At 36.6% G+C, this 16,273-nt stretch overlaps 3 protein-coding genes across 3 annotated transcripts; all 3 read left to right on the top strand.

Annotated features, from left to right (window-relative positions):
• The first annotated feature begins 6,662 nt into the window (after window positions 1–6,662).
• Window positions 6,663–8,574, top strand: LOC140672916 (uncharacterized). The gene is made up of 2 exons (XM_072905402.1): window positions 6,663–8,235; window positions 8,360–8,574. Exons 1-2 carry the CDS (start codon window positions 6,663–6,665, stop codon window positions 8,572–8,574), a joined length of 1,788 nt encoding a protein of 595 aa, XP_072761503.1.
• Window positions 8,575–8,991: 417 nt separating this feature from the next.
• LOC140672915 (uncharacterized) lies at window positions 8,992–9,402 on the top strand. The gene has a single exon (XM_072905401.1). The coding sequence runs from the start codon at window positions 8,992–8,994 to the stop codon at window positions 9,400–9,402; it is 411 nt and encodes a 136-aa protein (XP_072761502.1).
• A 129-nt stretch (window positions 9,403–9,531) lies between these two features.
• Window positions 9,532–15,245, top strand: LOC140672914 (uncharacterized). Its single transcript, XM_072905400.1, has 7 exons — window positions 9,532–10,329; window positions 10,414–10,546; window positions 10,799–10,948; window positions 11,018–11,785; window positions 11,897–11,915; window positions 14,614–14,831; window positions 15,139–15,245. The coding sequence occupies exons 1-7, from the start codon at window positions 9,532–9,534 to the stop codon at window positions 15,243–15,245; spliced, it is 2,193 nt and encodes a 730-aa protein (XP_072761501.1).
• Window positions 15,246–16,273: the final 1,028 nt, after the last annotated feature.

Genomic DNA, 16,273 nt, shown 5'->3' with positions numbered 1-16,273 from the left:
AGCTGTATTCTTTGCCCGTTTACCTGCCAGACGTCTCTTTAACTCTTCCCACAAATTTTCAATAATATTTAAATCGGGTGATTGGCTTGGCCACTTTGTTAGGGTCACATAATGACGTCGGAACCACTCTTGCACTTCGACCGCGCGATGTTTTGGATCGTTGTCTTGTTGATAAATGAAGCCACGGCCAAGGAAACGCTTTGCATATGGAAGCATCACATTCTCAAGGATATGAATGTACACTTTTCGATCCATGAGACCATCGATTTTATAAAGAGGACCCATTCTTTTTGCGGAGAAAGCACCCCACACCATGATCGAACCACTTCCATGCTTCATTGTAGGAAGTTGGTATTTGGGATTAAAGCGTTTGCCTTCAGGACGACGAATCCATCATATTCCGTCACTACCAAATAACATAAACTTGCTTTCATCAGTCCAATGGACGTTAGACCATTGCTGAGATGTCCAATTGAGATGTTCTTTGCACCATTCCACTCGTGTCTTCCGGTTCTTCGCAGAAATGAACGGCTTCTTCACAGGTCGCCGTCCATTTAGTCCTCTGGCTTGTAGGCGACGGCGTATGGTCCGTACAGATGGATTAGGTTGTTCTGGAGTCAATATTTCTTTAGCAATGTCCGGTGCTGTAAGATGTGGATTACTACGAGATATACGGAGAATGTTGCGATCGACGAGAGAAGTAGTGCAACGTGGTCGGCCTCTCTTTTTCTTATTAATAGAGCTTTTCTGAATCTTCCAACGCTTGAGAAATTTGGTAATTGTAGATTTTGAGACATCAAATTGCTGGGCTAGCTCTTTATGCGTCCGACCTTGTTTGTGACCATTTACAATGGCTTTTTGCTGTCATTCATCCAAATTTCGAGCTCCACAAGTTTTCGTCATCTTTTAAGACACTAAACTTACATTTACAACTGTAAAAACAATGACGAAATACACGAAAAACAAAAGAAAACACAAAGGTTGCTAACATGTGACTTTGAGAAAATCAACAAACACCTTCGAAAATCATGATATATTTGTTCAAGTTTCATCATACATTATATATAAGGTGTACTTAATACTAAATATTACCTATAAAATTTATTTAGAGTTTATTTAATTCACTTATATAAAAGTTATGCTCAAAAATCCTAAAGGTGATATATTTTTGGCCGGTACTGTATATGACATTGGAGTTCGTCATACGGGGATTTTTATAAATAACAATATGTAAATGGATAGGCCATAGAGAGCCGACGTAGATGTAGGGCGTGAAGTAGTATATAACCACTTGTAATAATCCACCGTTTATTTAGTACAGTGCTCGGAGTTAGTTGCTCTTTTCGGGTCGATTTCCGAGACGACGCCTCCTATTCCCCCACTAGCGCTCGAGGCTCGACGGCTGCCGAATCGCTTCAGGCGCGTCCCTATAAGAAATGTGTTGGGATCCGTATGTTACGCACACAAATCGTTAGTTTTTTTGCTAAATAATTTTTATTTTTATAAATAATTTTAAATAAAATTATGTTAATAAATAATAAATATAATAAATAATATATACAATAAAAAATATATAATAATAAATTATAAGTAAAAATATTAAAAATATTAAAAATATTATTAATGTTATGTAAAGCTATTATATATATATATATATATATATATATATATATATATATATATGTGTACACATATACATATACATATTCGCATGCATATTAATAATAGAATTTTTAATATCTTTATTAATAATTTATTTTTTTTATTATATATTATTATATTATTTGTTATTATTATATTTATTATTTGTTAATATACTTTTATTTATTATTTATAATTATTTATAAAAATAAAAATTATTTAGCAAGAAAAATTTTAATGATTTGTGGCGTAACATACGGACCTCAATATATTTCTTATAGTTACACGCCTGAAGTATAGCGTTCAGCTCGGCCGTCGAGCCTCGAGCGCTAGTGGGGAAATAGGAGGTGGCGCCTCGGAAATCGGCCCGAAAAGGGCAACTAACTCCGAGCACTGATTTAGTAAATCAGACGTTTCGGACTCATTTCGAGCCTTCTTCAGTGATGTACACTACAAATGAATGAAAATTGAGATAAATACAATGACGTAAGGATCCGTAAAACCGCATAGACAGATCGCTCTATCGATACATACGTGAGGGATGTAATCTTAATACGTAATCATCTCCACCGGTCTCAACACTCATCCGATGCAAAGATCTCCCAAACGGTGCAAGGCGCAAAAGAGAGCTGCACTAATTAACACATATATGCCCATATGCAACTTTCAAAAGGTAGAATATCTTGTCAAAATTGAGATAACTTACTCAGACGGAAAATCAAAAACGGCAGAGATAATCACGCACCTTGTCGCATGACAAACGACACTTAACTGACAAATAAAATAAACAAGCAATGTCATGAGAGTACATAGGTACACCCATATAAAGAACATTCGCAAACACACGCAAAAATAACAACAACACAAAATCAAATTTTAGAAAGATCGTTAATGATTGCTAGACATGCCTCATTTAATTTAAATGTATTGTTCTGGAGATTTAAAGAATTCATTTGGCGCTTAATGTGAATCATTTCGAATATCAATCTTTTCCCCAAAAAAGATTCCTCATCCAAGATTTCAACCTTGTCCCAATTAAAGTCATGGTTCAATAACTTGTGAATCGCAATGACAGACGTGTGATTCTTTTTATGTTCCTTAATTCTAGTATTTAATAGACGGCCCGTCTGTCCCACGTAGAACGCGTTACAGTTGGCGCAATTAATCTTGTATACTATATTGCTTTTAGCACGTATATGTAATCTGTCTTTTCCCATAGTTATACTGCGCGAAGCGCGGTCCGAAAAGCTAGTAAATAAATAATTACCGCTCGTATTCTAATCCATAAATAAATTATTGTTTATTCGGCCAATAAACGGGCAAATTGAATTATATGTTCGTCAAAATAATGAAATTGTATTGTACTAAATTACGTCGAAGTAAACGTTTCGACTGTACGCAGTCTTCACTATTCACAAATGTACCATTAGATATTGCAATTATAGCATAAACAAGAGATGGAACTACATAGAAATCCACACTACCTTGCTACACGACGAATTCATTTTCGCAGTTAATTTTGTCTTAACATCGATTTATTTTACTTTCAATAACAAAATTTACAAACAAACGTATGGGAGCCCCATGGGATCCCCATTATCACCCATGATTGCCGATCTGGTCATGCAGGACTTCGAAACAACAGTATTTAATTCGTTAAATTTACACATATCATTGTACTATAGATATGTTGATGACGTTATAATGACCGTTCCATCAAATTCAGTCTCCGAAATTGTAAACGCGTTCAATAATTACCACGATCGTTTGAAATTCACAGTAGAATGTGAGGCAGACCGTTGCTTAAATTTTTTGGACTTATTTATTAAGATAATAAACGATACAATCTACATCAACTGGTTTCATAAGAAAACTTTTTCAGGCAGAGTTTTATCATTCTTTTCGAACCATCCGTTCTGCCCAAATAGGCATTATTTATAATTTGGTAGATAAAGTTTTGTTGTTGTCACATCCACAATTTCATCAAAAGAATATTGAATTGATAATTAATATATTACTGAGCAACGGTTACTCTCTAGAAATGATATTTAGAATGGCTAATAAAAGAATTGAAAGTCTCGTTTTCAATAAACTTAATAAAAAACCAAGTAAAATCAACGAAATATCCTGATAATAATAACGACAAAAAAGCGAAAAAGATTTTTGTTGTTCCATATGTCAGAAATATTTCCGAAAAGTTAGTCTCAACGATTAAAAAATCTGATTTATTAATAGGATACCGATGTTTTAATAAATTAGACGAAATTGTAAAAATACAAAAAGATAAAAATCCCCGTATGACGAACTTCAATGTCATATATAAGATAAGTTGCAATGGATGTAACGCGTCTTATGTAGGACAGACAAAAAGACAATTACGGACACGAATAAAAGAACATATAATTGACTTCAGACAAACACTCGGTAATTTCAGAACATATTCTAAATGAAAAACATACACTTAACACACATAAACTTAACTGGGATGATGTAAAAATTTTGGATTATGAAGCTAATTATCATAAGAGACTCATTTCGGAGATGTTGCACATTAAGGAGCAGCATAAGGGTTTAAATTCAAATAAAGATACAGAATTGTTAAACGAAGCCTATTATGACATCTTACAAGAATTAAAAAACAAATAACAACTTGTTTATAATACAAAAATAATTTCGGTTAACGTTATTATGTCCAAATATAAGAAAGGTTATATCTCGACCTTAGATTATTACAACAGTATAGCGTGGAGTCTGTCGGAGGTGAGAAATCTCTTTTAGTAAGGAAGCGTTTCGATAATGCATTGGACACACAAATAAGTTTTAAAGAGGAATATAAAAAATGGTAATTAATTGGTTATTTTCGAAATTTTTAACTTCATACAATAACGTCAACGTAATTTTGATATTTTATAAAATTTGCAATTTTACGCAGCCAAATAGGTATAGACTGTTGTTGATGAATGATTTTAATTTCTTGCCCTTAACCAACAAAGGAATGGTCATTTACTAATAACTTGCGATGTTGGTAGAAATATTGTAATTCTTGCGTAGGAATTGACGTGGTTCAGACAATTGACTGTTAGATTTATAGTTTTACAAGTTCTTGATGACAAAAAGAAAATTATCCACATGCTTTTGGAAATTGATTCCCGTCACACGTAATATTAGTATTTGTAATTACGTTCATAATGTATTGAAAAAGACTGCGTACAGTCGAAACGTTTACTCCGATGTAATTTAGTACAATAAAATTTCATTATTTTTACGAACATATAATTTAATTTGCTCGTTTATTGGCCGAATTGGCAGTAATTTATTTATAGATTAGAATACAAACGGTAGCTATTTATTTATTTATTTATCTGTATATTATCAACTTTTGATCTGAGATAAGCAGGTAAATTTTGTAACATATATACGCCAACAAGTTTAAATTTTTTTTATGCACCCAATGGATTACATATCTCAAATGCATCTTGATATAATATGATTTAACACATTTTTATTATTATGAAAAAAATTATTGTTTTTTATTACACTGCCATCTTTTATATCAAAAAGCACATTATTATTATTACAATTATTATGCGAATTTAAACAAAAATCTTGAATATTAAAATTTTGTAATAATATTTCAATAATTTTCAAAATTGGAATATAATGATAATAACATTGCTTATGATTATTATCTAATCCTAAATTAATTTGTACGAGCATTACAATATAAAAATTTCTTTGGAAATATATATTTCTCATATATGTATTTCGAAGACAACCATTTATAGAATCATAAATATTTAAAAAGTAAGAATAACTATGTTAAAATATATCTTTAATTTTTTTTGTATTATCTTCAAGATCACTTTCATTTAAAGTCATAATAAAGTATTCATAAATAAGATTAACTATAGATGACATACCATCTATTACAGTTTGTAAAGCAAATTCTGTTAAGAAATATTTTGTAGTCAAATATAAGTATACTTGTGCTATAGCTTTCTCATTATTTTTTATATTACAAGAAAATTGATTTAAAGTTTCCTCTTGTGAAACTTGATTTAAAGCTTCCTCTTGTAAAAAAAGTTACAATTATTATTGTTGTGTTCAATTTAACTGTATTATCTAAGATCTGATAACCCTGACATCTATACGCGAAGATCGGGATCGACCTATAATATCGAGCGAAATCAGTATGGCGACATTCGTGCAACAAGACACTCGTGCCTCTGTAACGTAGACTGTATTTTGCCAAGGAAATATATAAGAAAAAGTAACGTCTAGATAAAGTGACTTTTTGACCAAAGATCCCTGACTCCCGAACACTCATACAGGCCGTAACAATACAACCACGGCACAAACATTGGTCCTTCAAGCCGGATCCACACAAAGAATGTGGAATGTTCAATAGAACGAACCGCCATTACGTGTGTAAGGAAGCATCAGGATTCACGAACATCATAGTCGTTGCAGAAAATCTACAGCCAGATAAATTCATTTCTCGCGATTACACGAGTAACCAGGCGAGCTAAGGCCGTCCCTTTCCTACGGACTACGTACGGCGCTCTCTCTCTAGCTCAGGCGAGCTATAGCCGTCCTTCTCTTAAGGACGACGCACGGCGCGCTCTCTCTCTAGCTCAGGCGAGCTATAGCCATCCTTCTCTTAAGGACGACGCACGGCGCTCTCTCTCTAGCTCAGGCGAGCTATAGCCGTCCCTTTCCTACGGACTACGTATGGCGCACTCTCTCTCTAGCTCAGGCGAGCTATAGCCGTCCCTTTCCTACGGACGCACGGCGCTCTCTCTCTCTAGCTCAGGCGAGCTATAGCCGTCCTTCTCTTACGGACGACGCACAGCGCTCTCTCTCTCTACCAGGGCGAGCAATGAAAATTTTGCACATTCCACGGAATCAAGCTCATTGTGAAGACAGCACGATTGACCAAATACGTAAATATAGTCTGTACACTAGCAATAAAACTGCGTATTAAGGTTAGTTTAAGTTAAGTATAGCAATAAACGTTCGACATGGAACAAATAGCACAGTTAATTAGACAACGGGGTAGAATTCGAGCGAAGCTTACTACATTTAAAAACTTTCTTGCGCGACTTAATGAAGATCCTAATAAACAAGTAGAATTGAATAGTCGACTCGAAAAGGCTGAACAGTTATGGACAGAGTTCGATTATATTCAAAATAAAATTGAAGACGTAGATGGATCGGTTGAACAAGAAGCAGAAAGAATTAGTTTTGAAGATTGCTTTCATGAAATAATTTCGAATGCGCGTAAATTGTCCATAACTGAACAAATGCCCGTTCCTCAAATCGCTCAGATTAATGCTATACCAGTTGCACAAGGACCACAGGTGATAGTGCGACCGTCTGTAAAATTGCCTAATATAGACTTGCCGAAATTCGACGGAAGTTATGAGTGTTGGATTCCGTTTCGCGATTTGTTTGAGTCTCTTATTGATTCGAATACAGCATTATCTAATGTACAAAAACTGCATTATCTAAGATCTGCATTAGCAGGTGAAGCTGCCAAGGTCATCAATGCGTTAGAGATCACAAACGACAATTATACTCTAGCATGGAACTTGTTGAAAAAGAGATACGAGAACAAACGACTAATTGTACAGCATCTTATCCAAATGTTGATAGATATGCCGGCTATCACTAAAGAATCGCATGCAGATCTTAGACAATTAGCAGACAATATATCTCAATATACGAAATCGCTGGCGAAACTCGACCAACCGGTTGATAGTTGGGGTACGATTATTATACACATTAGCTTACCAAAAATTGATAAGAGCTCACGGCGAGAATGGGAGTCAAAACGGTCAGCAATAGATGAGTTTCCGACGTTAATCGATTTCACAGACTACCTTATCAATCGTAGTGTATTTTTAGAAGCGGTAAATCGTGCAAATCAAATTTCACAAGTTGTTGTTTATCATAATAAAAGAGATAATAAATCAGGCGGGAATCAACATAAAAATTTAAGTCAATCGTACGTATCCTCAAGCGATTCGTCATGCGTAACATGTTCCGGTAATCATGGAATACAAGACTGTCAAGTATTTCTAAAAATGGCCGTGAAGGACAGACTAGTAGAAGTAAAGCGAAAACGGCTCTGTATAAAATGTTTAAGGACCTTTCATGGGAGAAATTGCAAATCAAATAGTTGTAAAACGTGTAAGGGTTACCATAATACATTATTGCGTAAAATAGACCTGGCTGTTAATGAAAAATCAGACAAAAATGAAATACAAACGAATAATACTAATCAGACAACACAAGTGGCTCTGGCCTCAAATTCAGAAGAGTCCATGGTTCTTAATCATTGTAGTGTAAAGGGATCAACTCAAGTGCTTCTCGCGACAGCCGTTATTTATATTCGCGATCAGTATGGAAATCCACACGAATGTAGAGCTCTCCTCGATAGTGGATCGCAATCCAATTTTATGACAAGAGATATGAGCGAAAAATTACACTTGAAACCAGAATCTATTCACACGACTATTATGGGCATTAGCAACACAGCGGTCAATACGATTCAAAGGATACATGCTACAATTGAATCTCGAATTAACTCACGTCAGTTTAAAGTTCCTGGTGATCAATCAAATCACTGAGCGCTTGCCAATGTTTAAGGTTAACAAAACTCATTTGCATATACCTCCGAACATAACATTAGCTAATCCAAACTATTTTATTCCAGGAAGAACAGATATACTATTAGGTGCATCTATATTCTGGGAGCTCATGTGCAGTAGACAAATACGTCAATCCAAAAATGAGCCGGTTCTACAAGAAACCATATTGGGTTGGATAATTTCAGATCCCATGCATATTGGCAATGTAAAGCAACCAAATCAAGAAGCATACTGTGGAGTTTCGCTTAGTATGTTACAGCACCAATTAGAAAATTTTTGAAAAATTGAAGAAGTGGAACCACCAATACAACGGTTAACAGAAGAAACACATTGTGAAGAGCATTTTCTTTCTACGTACCAGAGAAATGAAGAAGGTCGTTTTGTAGTGCGATTACCACTCGAAGGTACGACAAAGGAATTAGGAGAATCATACAAATTATCAGAAAGGCGACTAAAAACTCTGGAAAGAAAACTAGAAAGGGAACCAGAGTTGAAGGAATGTTATCACGCATTCATGACGGAATATTTAAGGCTGGGACATATGACCGAAATTCGGAATAGTAAAGAATACAAGAAGCAAATATACATTATTCCACATCACGCAGTAAGGAAGGAGGAAAGCACTACAACTAAGGTAAGAGTAGTATTTGATGCATCAAGCAAAACATCATCCGGAAAATCACTAAACGATATACTGATGGTAAGACCAATTATACAAGATAATCTGTTTGCCATTCTTATTCGCTTTCAACATAAGTACGCTATAGCAGCTGACATCACAAAAATGTATCGTCAGGTACTGGTACATGAAGATGATCGTAAATTACAATGTATTTTGTGGAGATGGGATAATGAAGAGCCCATACGTGTGTTTGAGCTCAACACCATCACTTACGGCATGTCCAGCTCATCATTTATAGCTATTCGGTGTCTGCAAGAGATAGCACAGCAAATGAAACACCAGTACGAAAACGCTAGCAAAATTATAAGAAGGGACTTCTACGTAGACGATCTACTTACAGGAGCGGATACTGTGGAGGCGCTTATACAATTGAAACAAGACGTCACTAGTATACTGGAATCCGCCAAATTTGAGCTAAGAAAATAGACATCAAATACACCGGAAATAAAGGGTCCAGGTAGTAGTCAAGAAAGAATTATCATTCCATGCGAATCTACTAAGATACTCGGTTTATGGTGGAATACAACGACTGATAACTTTCAGTATCATATTAAAATGAATCTTCATGATAAGGCCACAAAGCGTAACATATTAGCCAGTGTGGCACAAATATACGATCCGCTGGGAGTTTTAGGTCCTATAGTATTGCAAGTAAAGATATTTATTCAACAGCTGTGGCTATTAAAATGTGGCTGGGACGAAGAAATTACAACCGAGATAAAGGAGAAATGGATTCACTGGAAAACGCAAATTTACAAGCTAAAACAACTATCCATTCCTAGAAGGATACTGTGTGATAATCCTGCGAGGATAGAAATACATGGATTTTGTGATGCCTCTGAATCAGCTTATGATGCTTGCATATATCTTCGTACAAAAGAAATCAATGCGAATACAAAATATATGGTCAAATTATTATGTGCTAAGTCACGAGTAGCGCCCGTCAAGAAAGTGTCGCTGCCACGACTAGAATTATGCGGAGCACTATTATTAGCCAAATTGAGCAAAAGAGTGCTACAAATGTTAACAGTACATATAGATGAAGTATACTTATGGAGCGACTCAACCATAGTTTTGTCTTGGATCGCGCGAGATAGCACAGAATGGAAAACATTTGTGGCAAACAGAGTGGGTGAGATACAACGTAAAACAAAAGGTACAAAATGGTATCATGTTAAATCTGAAGACAATCCAGCTGATCTACTATCGAGAGGAGTAAACCCGGAAAGGCTGATAGATAAAGGAATATGGTGGGAAGGTCCACAATTTTTACAGCGATGCACGACGTTCACACCATTCAGCAATAAAGGCAGGCAAGCAGAAATGATTGAAAGACGAACGACAGTTTTAATGGTGCATACAAAGAAAGAAGACGCATTTCTAAATATCATTGAAAAATTTTCATCATTGTCAAGATTAAGAAGGGTAATCGCATAGTGTTTACGGTTTAAAGACAAACATAGTACACAAGAAGCAAAGTCGTTAACAGTAGAAGAAATCGAACGATCCATGAAGGTACTCATTTCAGGTTGTCAGAGACATAGCTTCACACAAGAGTTACATGATCTTCGTAATTGATCGCAAGTACATTCCAAGAGTAAACTGTTGCCCTTGCATCCTTTTTTGGACGAGGAGAGCATTATTCGTGTGGGGGGAAGGTTACGCAATGCTCCTATAGAATTCACTCAAAAACACCCCATTATTTTACCAAAAAAACACCATCTCACAAAATTAATAATTAGAGAGATACATTATAAGAACTTGCATGCAGGTCCACAAACGGTCTTATCAATAATGCGCAATAAATATTGGCCTATTTCAGGTAAAGAGGCAATACGGAGCGTATTGAGGCATTGTATAATTTGTTTTCGCGCTAAACCGGTAACTGCGAAACAATTAATGGGCAATATGCCTGCAATAAGGGTGACGCAATCATCGCGAGCGTTTTTATACTCAGGGGTAGACTACGCAGGTCCATTTACTATAAAAATATCGCGTAATAAAAATAGTAAAGCGTACTTATCGATTTTCATTTGTCTAGTTACAAGGGCGGTACACTTTGAATTGGTACCTGATTTAAATACAACATCATTTCTCAATGCGTTAAAAAGATTTATTGCCCGAAGAGGCAGATGCAAGGTGCTATATTTGCACAATGGCACCACCTTTGTGGGAGCAAACAACCAGCTTAAGGAATTAAAAGACTGTCTATTAAAGGAGGCGACGCAGAGTCAGATACAGGAATATCTGACAGAGCAGTCGATTGACTGGAAGTTCATTCCTCCATATTCACCGCACATAGGCGGATTATGGGAAGCAGGGGTAAAATCTGCCAAAACGCATATGCGCAAGGTTATTGGACCAACGCCGATGAGCTTTGAGGAACTTTACACGGTTCTAACTTCTATTGAAGCCTGTCTCAATTCAAGGCCTCTTACCCCATTGTCTAATGATCCGACCGATTTGCAGCCGTTGACACCGGGTCATTTCCTAAGAGGCGAAGTAATGACCGCGATCCCGGATCAGGATATTGCGAACGTACCCGCGAATCATCTAACGCGTTACCAATTATTAACTCAGATGAGACAACACTTTTGGGCGCGATGGTCAAAGGAATATATTACACAATTACAAGAAAGAGGCAAATGGAAACAGTCTAGTCCGGTAAATATACATCCAGGAACAATGGTTATTCTAAAGAATGAAAATGCACCTCCGATGGCATGGCCATTAGGACGAGTGGTGGAAATACATCCTGGAGCAGACGGACTTACCCGAATAGTTACTGTTAAAATCAGTCGCGGACTATGTAAGCGCGCTATAGCTAAATTATGCGTTCTACCTATGGAAAAAACTGAAACAATCTAGTCGATTAAGACATAGTTATATTGCGTTCACGACATTATTGTATGGTGTTCAGGTCGTTCTGCATTAGTTAAGTAAGACAAGTATATTTAAGTAAACCACATATTGTATTCACGTTTATTATTTTTTTTTGAGTTATCGAATCCAGACATTTTATTTACGTTATCTCATTTTAGATGATCAACTAAGATTGGCGTTAGGTTTACGTATTAGCTATGGAATTGATAATTTACAAGCAGTGGCAAACCGATTGTAAATGAAGGATTCTACCTCGGCAAATGAATATAAATTTAGTTGAAAGAATATGTATCTTTCAAGGAGGGCAGAATGTTGTGTCCAAATTAACTAAGATCTGATAACACTGACATCTATACGCGAAGGTCGGGATCGACCTATAATATCGAGCGAAATCAGTATGGCGACATTCGTGCAACAAGACACTCGTGCCTCTGTAACGTAGACTGTATTTTGCCAAGGAGATATATAAGAAAAAGTAACGTCTAGATAAAGTGACTTTGACCAAAGATCCCTGACTCCCGAACACTCATACAGGCCGTAACAATACAACCACGGCCCAAACAATTATTGTTGGTATTATTATTACTAGTATCAAAATTTATCCAATCTTTTTTTTCCGTAATAAATTGCTTATCAAAATTATTTGAATGATATCTACATATATGCACTGCGTAAGTACTGACTGTTTTGAAAATTGTTTTATTGGTAGAGCAAGTTGGGTATCCACAACAAATTCCAATTTTATTTTGTCTTATGTGATTATATAAATGTTTATTAAAATTTACCCTATTTCTAAAAGCATTGCAGTTTTTTTCTTTGCAACAATAAGTTATGCATGTTTGTTTTTTATTATCTGTTGTGTGCTGTTGTGCCTCCGGGAGGGGGCACAGGATTTTGCGGGATCGTGCAGGGATGCCGGGGATACAGCTGTTACCTCCTTTTATTTACTCTCCTTTACGTTTTTCTCCAAATTTATCTCTTTTATTGGCACAATTTAGCTTCTATAATCTCTAAATAACTAATAATAAACGATCCTTTAATTAAAATCAATAGCGTGTTGTTTGTCACTGCTCCCTGCGGATGTTATCTCACTCGCGCTTACTGACGGTTAAAGTGAGATAACGGTCTCCAGTATACAGGTCGTACAGGTAGTCTGATACGCGTCGACTTATCTCCGGCGCGCGTATATCTCTTCGTCATTCGTGTATCTTGATCTATTTAATAACTGCCCGTGACGATTATTATTCGTTAGGATCTAATCAACGATTGCCCGTCGCTTTATCGCGGCGGGTGCTGTTCTTCCCTCAGAACTGCATGGTTTTTCGGAGAGGATCCCTTAGCAACATGACCAAATATGGTTATGTTGCTGAATTTGCGGGTTCGCGTTTTAGTGCAGGCGAGGAAGTTCAAAGTCGAATTTCTTCGCTTGTACTTTTTGCAATTCGGCGACACCTTTCCGGTGCGTCTTCGAGAGTGCTTTCCGGTCTCGTGTTCGCGCTCGGTCTCGGGCGCGCGTGGCTTGCTGCGTCAGCGACTCGCGCGATTATCGCTTCGGTCGCGATGCATTCCTGCATCATTATAATTTATATATGTATATATATATTCAATTATTAAATATGTAGCCTTTTCCGGGGCTATAACACCCCTCTCCCGTTGGAAAAGAAAACGGAGGTACGACGTTTTCTGTTTTAAAGAATTTATCTCCTTTTCTTAAGTCTTAAGAGTTTCCCAATATATATATATACTGACAAATAAATTGCTTACATAATTTTATAATCCAAACTTATAAATCAAGAAGTGCATACTTGAAGAGATATACAGGAGTAGAGTGTAAATTAGTTTCAAGAATAGGATGTGGTGCAAGTAAACAAGTATATGGAAACAAAAAGATTTTATCGACATCGTAATCTAAACGTTTAATTTCAAACTGCTCATACACAGCAAAATCAGAATTGTATATAATTGTTGTTGTAGTACCCAAAAAATAAATATTAGCATAATGTCTATTAACTCATCTATTAAAATGTATTTAATTTTGCATAAAATGAAATAATCATAACAATCTTTACCTACGCAGATACATATATTTCTTTTGTACGTAACACCTCTAAAAGTAACTTGTAAAGATATATATTTCACATTTTCATTTTTGTCATAAAAATAATCTCTTATTATTGTTACGTCCAGGCCCGTGGAAAGGATGGGTCAGAGGAAGGGCGTAACAGGAACTGTTCCGATGTCAAAAGTCTTATCGACGAGTAACTCGGTCGAGTGAGCTGCAGGTTAGCAAACAGATAAACGACGGGTGTCGTTATTACTCTGTTATGCAAACGCTCTCTCGGTGGTCCCTTTTTGGTAAGAGAATCGAATCTCTTTTACGCGGGACGGGACCAAGTGTGATCTTTCGCGTGGAGAGAGTGAGGGAGTTAAATAAGTTTACCGATCATTTAATTTTTAGATTAACATTTATTCACTTAATTTCTAACGTTATACATATGATCTTATTGTTTTAGAATATAAATGTCAGCCTTAAAATTATTTGTATGAGTGTGTGTGTGTGTGTGTGGATCGCGGGTGTTACATAAGTACGGAGGTCATCAACCAGAAAAGAAGGGGAACGAGTGCGATTTTAAAGATTTTATTCTGATTGGTATTCGTTACAATAGTTTATAAAAAAAAAATAATAAAGATTTGCGAAAAGTGTAATGTGTGTTACGGCGCGATTTTGACGTCTTCGAAGACGCTATCTATCAGGTTGAAGAGAGCGGAATCGGACATAGATGCAAGCTTCGATTCTAAAGAGGGGAGCGCGAAGGTATCAGGATCTGGTGGAGAGTACTCCAAAGAGGAGTTGGGTAATTCTATCGTGTGGTTCGACGAATTATCCGAGAGGATCACGGACGAAGAATCAGAAAAAGGGGGAGACGACGGCGGTGAGTCATCGGATATATCGATGACCGAAGGTGAAAGGGGTACGGGGGAATATGATGGGGAAGGAAAATCTATTTCAAGGTAACAATGGGTAGATGGGAAAAGCGTCTTCAATGGGATGGAACAGCGCGGGTACTGCGGGGAAGAAGGAGGAGAATCAAAACTGTTGGTTTTGCTCACGGTCGTGTCGTCTGATCTATGGTCTCGGTTAGCTCGCGAGAATCGGCGGGTCGGCGCGATTTTAGGCACTTTAAATAAAGAACAGGGTTGAATAAAGGGAAAAGAAACGACGGTAAAAGAGAGAAGGAAAATAGACTTACTACTTAGGCAGATTTCGCTGTTTTTCAGCTGCTGGTCAGGTTGTGGCCCAGTTGTGGCTCTTGTTCGGCGAGTGGTCGTTGTTGGGCATTGACTCTAATAGTTTTCAAAACTTAATCAGAACTCCCGATATGTGAAACGAATTCCTTGGGTCAGTGAACGACCGAAATAAGTATGAGCGAGAGTAACTGTGCCGAATGAATCTAACGCTGTATTATCGACTGATTTGAATTTTGTGTGTCTGTAATGCGCGCGTCTTCCCTTTTTATATTAAATCTTGAGGGCATGTTAACAATTTTGGGCGGGAGCATTATTGAGATTTTGACGTGTAAAAAGCTGTCGTTCGGTGAGATCCTTCTCCTCCTTATTTTTGATTGTTGCTGATTGGTGAGCTCTCTGTACGGCCTCTTAGGAAAATTTGAGATTCTTCATTTGGTTATTTCCTTGGGATTATGCGGCTGTTTTTATCCATTATTTATTTAGGGGATCTCGCTTTCGGTCCTTTTCGGTCATTTCTTTGAACATCGATTTCAATGTTTAAAATATTTTTTTCGTTCCGCGGCCCTGTTATGACTGGTCGGGCAATTATTGCTTTATCTTTATAGAAGGTAAAGACGTGGAGCCGACAGTGCATAGCGGCATTATTTGTTTCTTTCTTAGGATTATGCAGCTGTGTTTGTTGATTTATTCATTTAGAGAGTCTCACTATCGATCCTTTCCGGTCGTTTCCTTTGAACATCGATTTCAATGTTTTAAAATATTTTTCGTCGCGCGATCCCTTTTATGATTAGTCGGGCGATTATTGCTTCATTTTCGTGGGAGGAAAAACGTGGAGCCGACAGTGCGTAGCGGCATTATTTGTTTCTTTCTTAAGATTATGCAGCTGTGTTTGTCTGTTTCGTTGTTTAGAGGATTTCGTTATTGATCCCTTCCGGTATTTGTTTAGATATCCTTTCTAGTAGGTCTAAACATTATTTGATAATAACGGTTTTTTATTGCGCGACCCGTTTTTTGTGACCGATCGGACGATTATTGTTCATTTCGTGGGAGGAAAAACATGGAGCCGACAGGACGTAACAATCCTTACAACATATTTTATATACGACATTTGTTTTATTATCAATATGTAAAGTATCTTTGCCACGTCTTATCAAATTATTAAGTT

The sequence above is a fragment of the Anoplolepis gracilipes genome, chromosome 14 (genome assembly GCF_047496725.1).
Source record: "Anoplolepis gracilipes chromosome 14, ASM4749672v1, whole genome shotgun sequence".
Classification (NCBI taxonomy): domain Eukaryota; kingdom Metazoa; phylum Arthropoda; class Insecta; order Hymenoptera; family Formicidae; genus Anoplolepis; species Anoplolepis gracilipes.
The sequence above is the reverse complement of the archived record's forward strand: the minus strand, read 5'-3'. Positions and strand labels throughout refer to the sequence as shown.

Excerpts from the sequence above, each read along its gene's own strand:
- LOC140672915 (XM_072905401.1), top strand. The coding sequence starts at position 8,992 with ATGGTAAGACCAATTATACAAGATAATCTGTTTGCCATTCTTATTCGC.
- LOC140672916 (XM_072905402.1), top strand. The coding sequence starts at position 6,663 with ATGGAACAAATAGCACAGTTAATTAGACAACGGGGTAGAATTCGAGCG. Across the intron at positions 8,236-8,359 it reads TGAATCTCGAATTAACTCAC|GAAGAACAGATATACTATTA; the intron begins GTCAGTTTAAAG and ends ATTTTATTCCAG.
- LOC140672914 (XM_072905400.1), top strand. The coding sequence starts at position 9,532 with ATGAATCTTCATGATAAGGCCACAAAGCGTAACATATTAGCCAGTGTG. Across the intron at positions 10,330-10,413 it reads GACGAACGACAGTTTTAATG|TGTTTACGGTTTAAAGACAA; the intron begins GTGCATACAAAG and ends GTAATCGCATAG. Across the intron at positions 14,832-15,138 it reads GATGACCGAAGGTGAAAGGG|CTGCTGGTCAGGTTGTGGCC; the intron begins GTACGGGGGAAT and ends GCTGTTTTTCAG.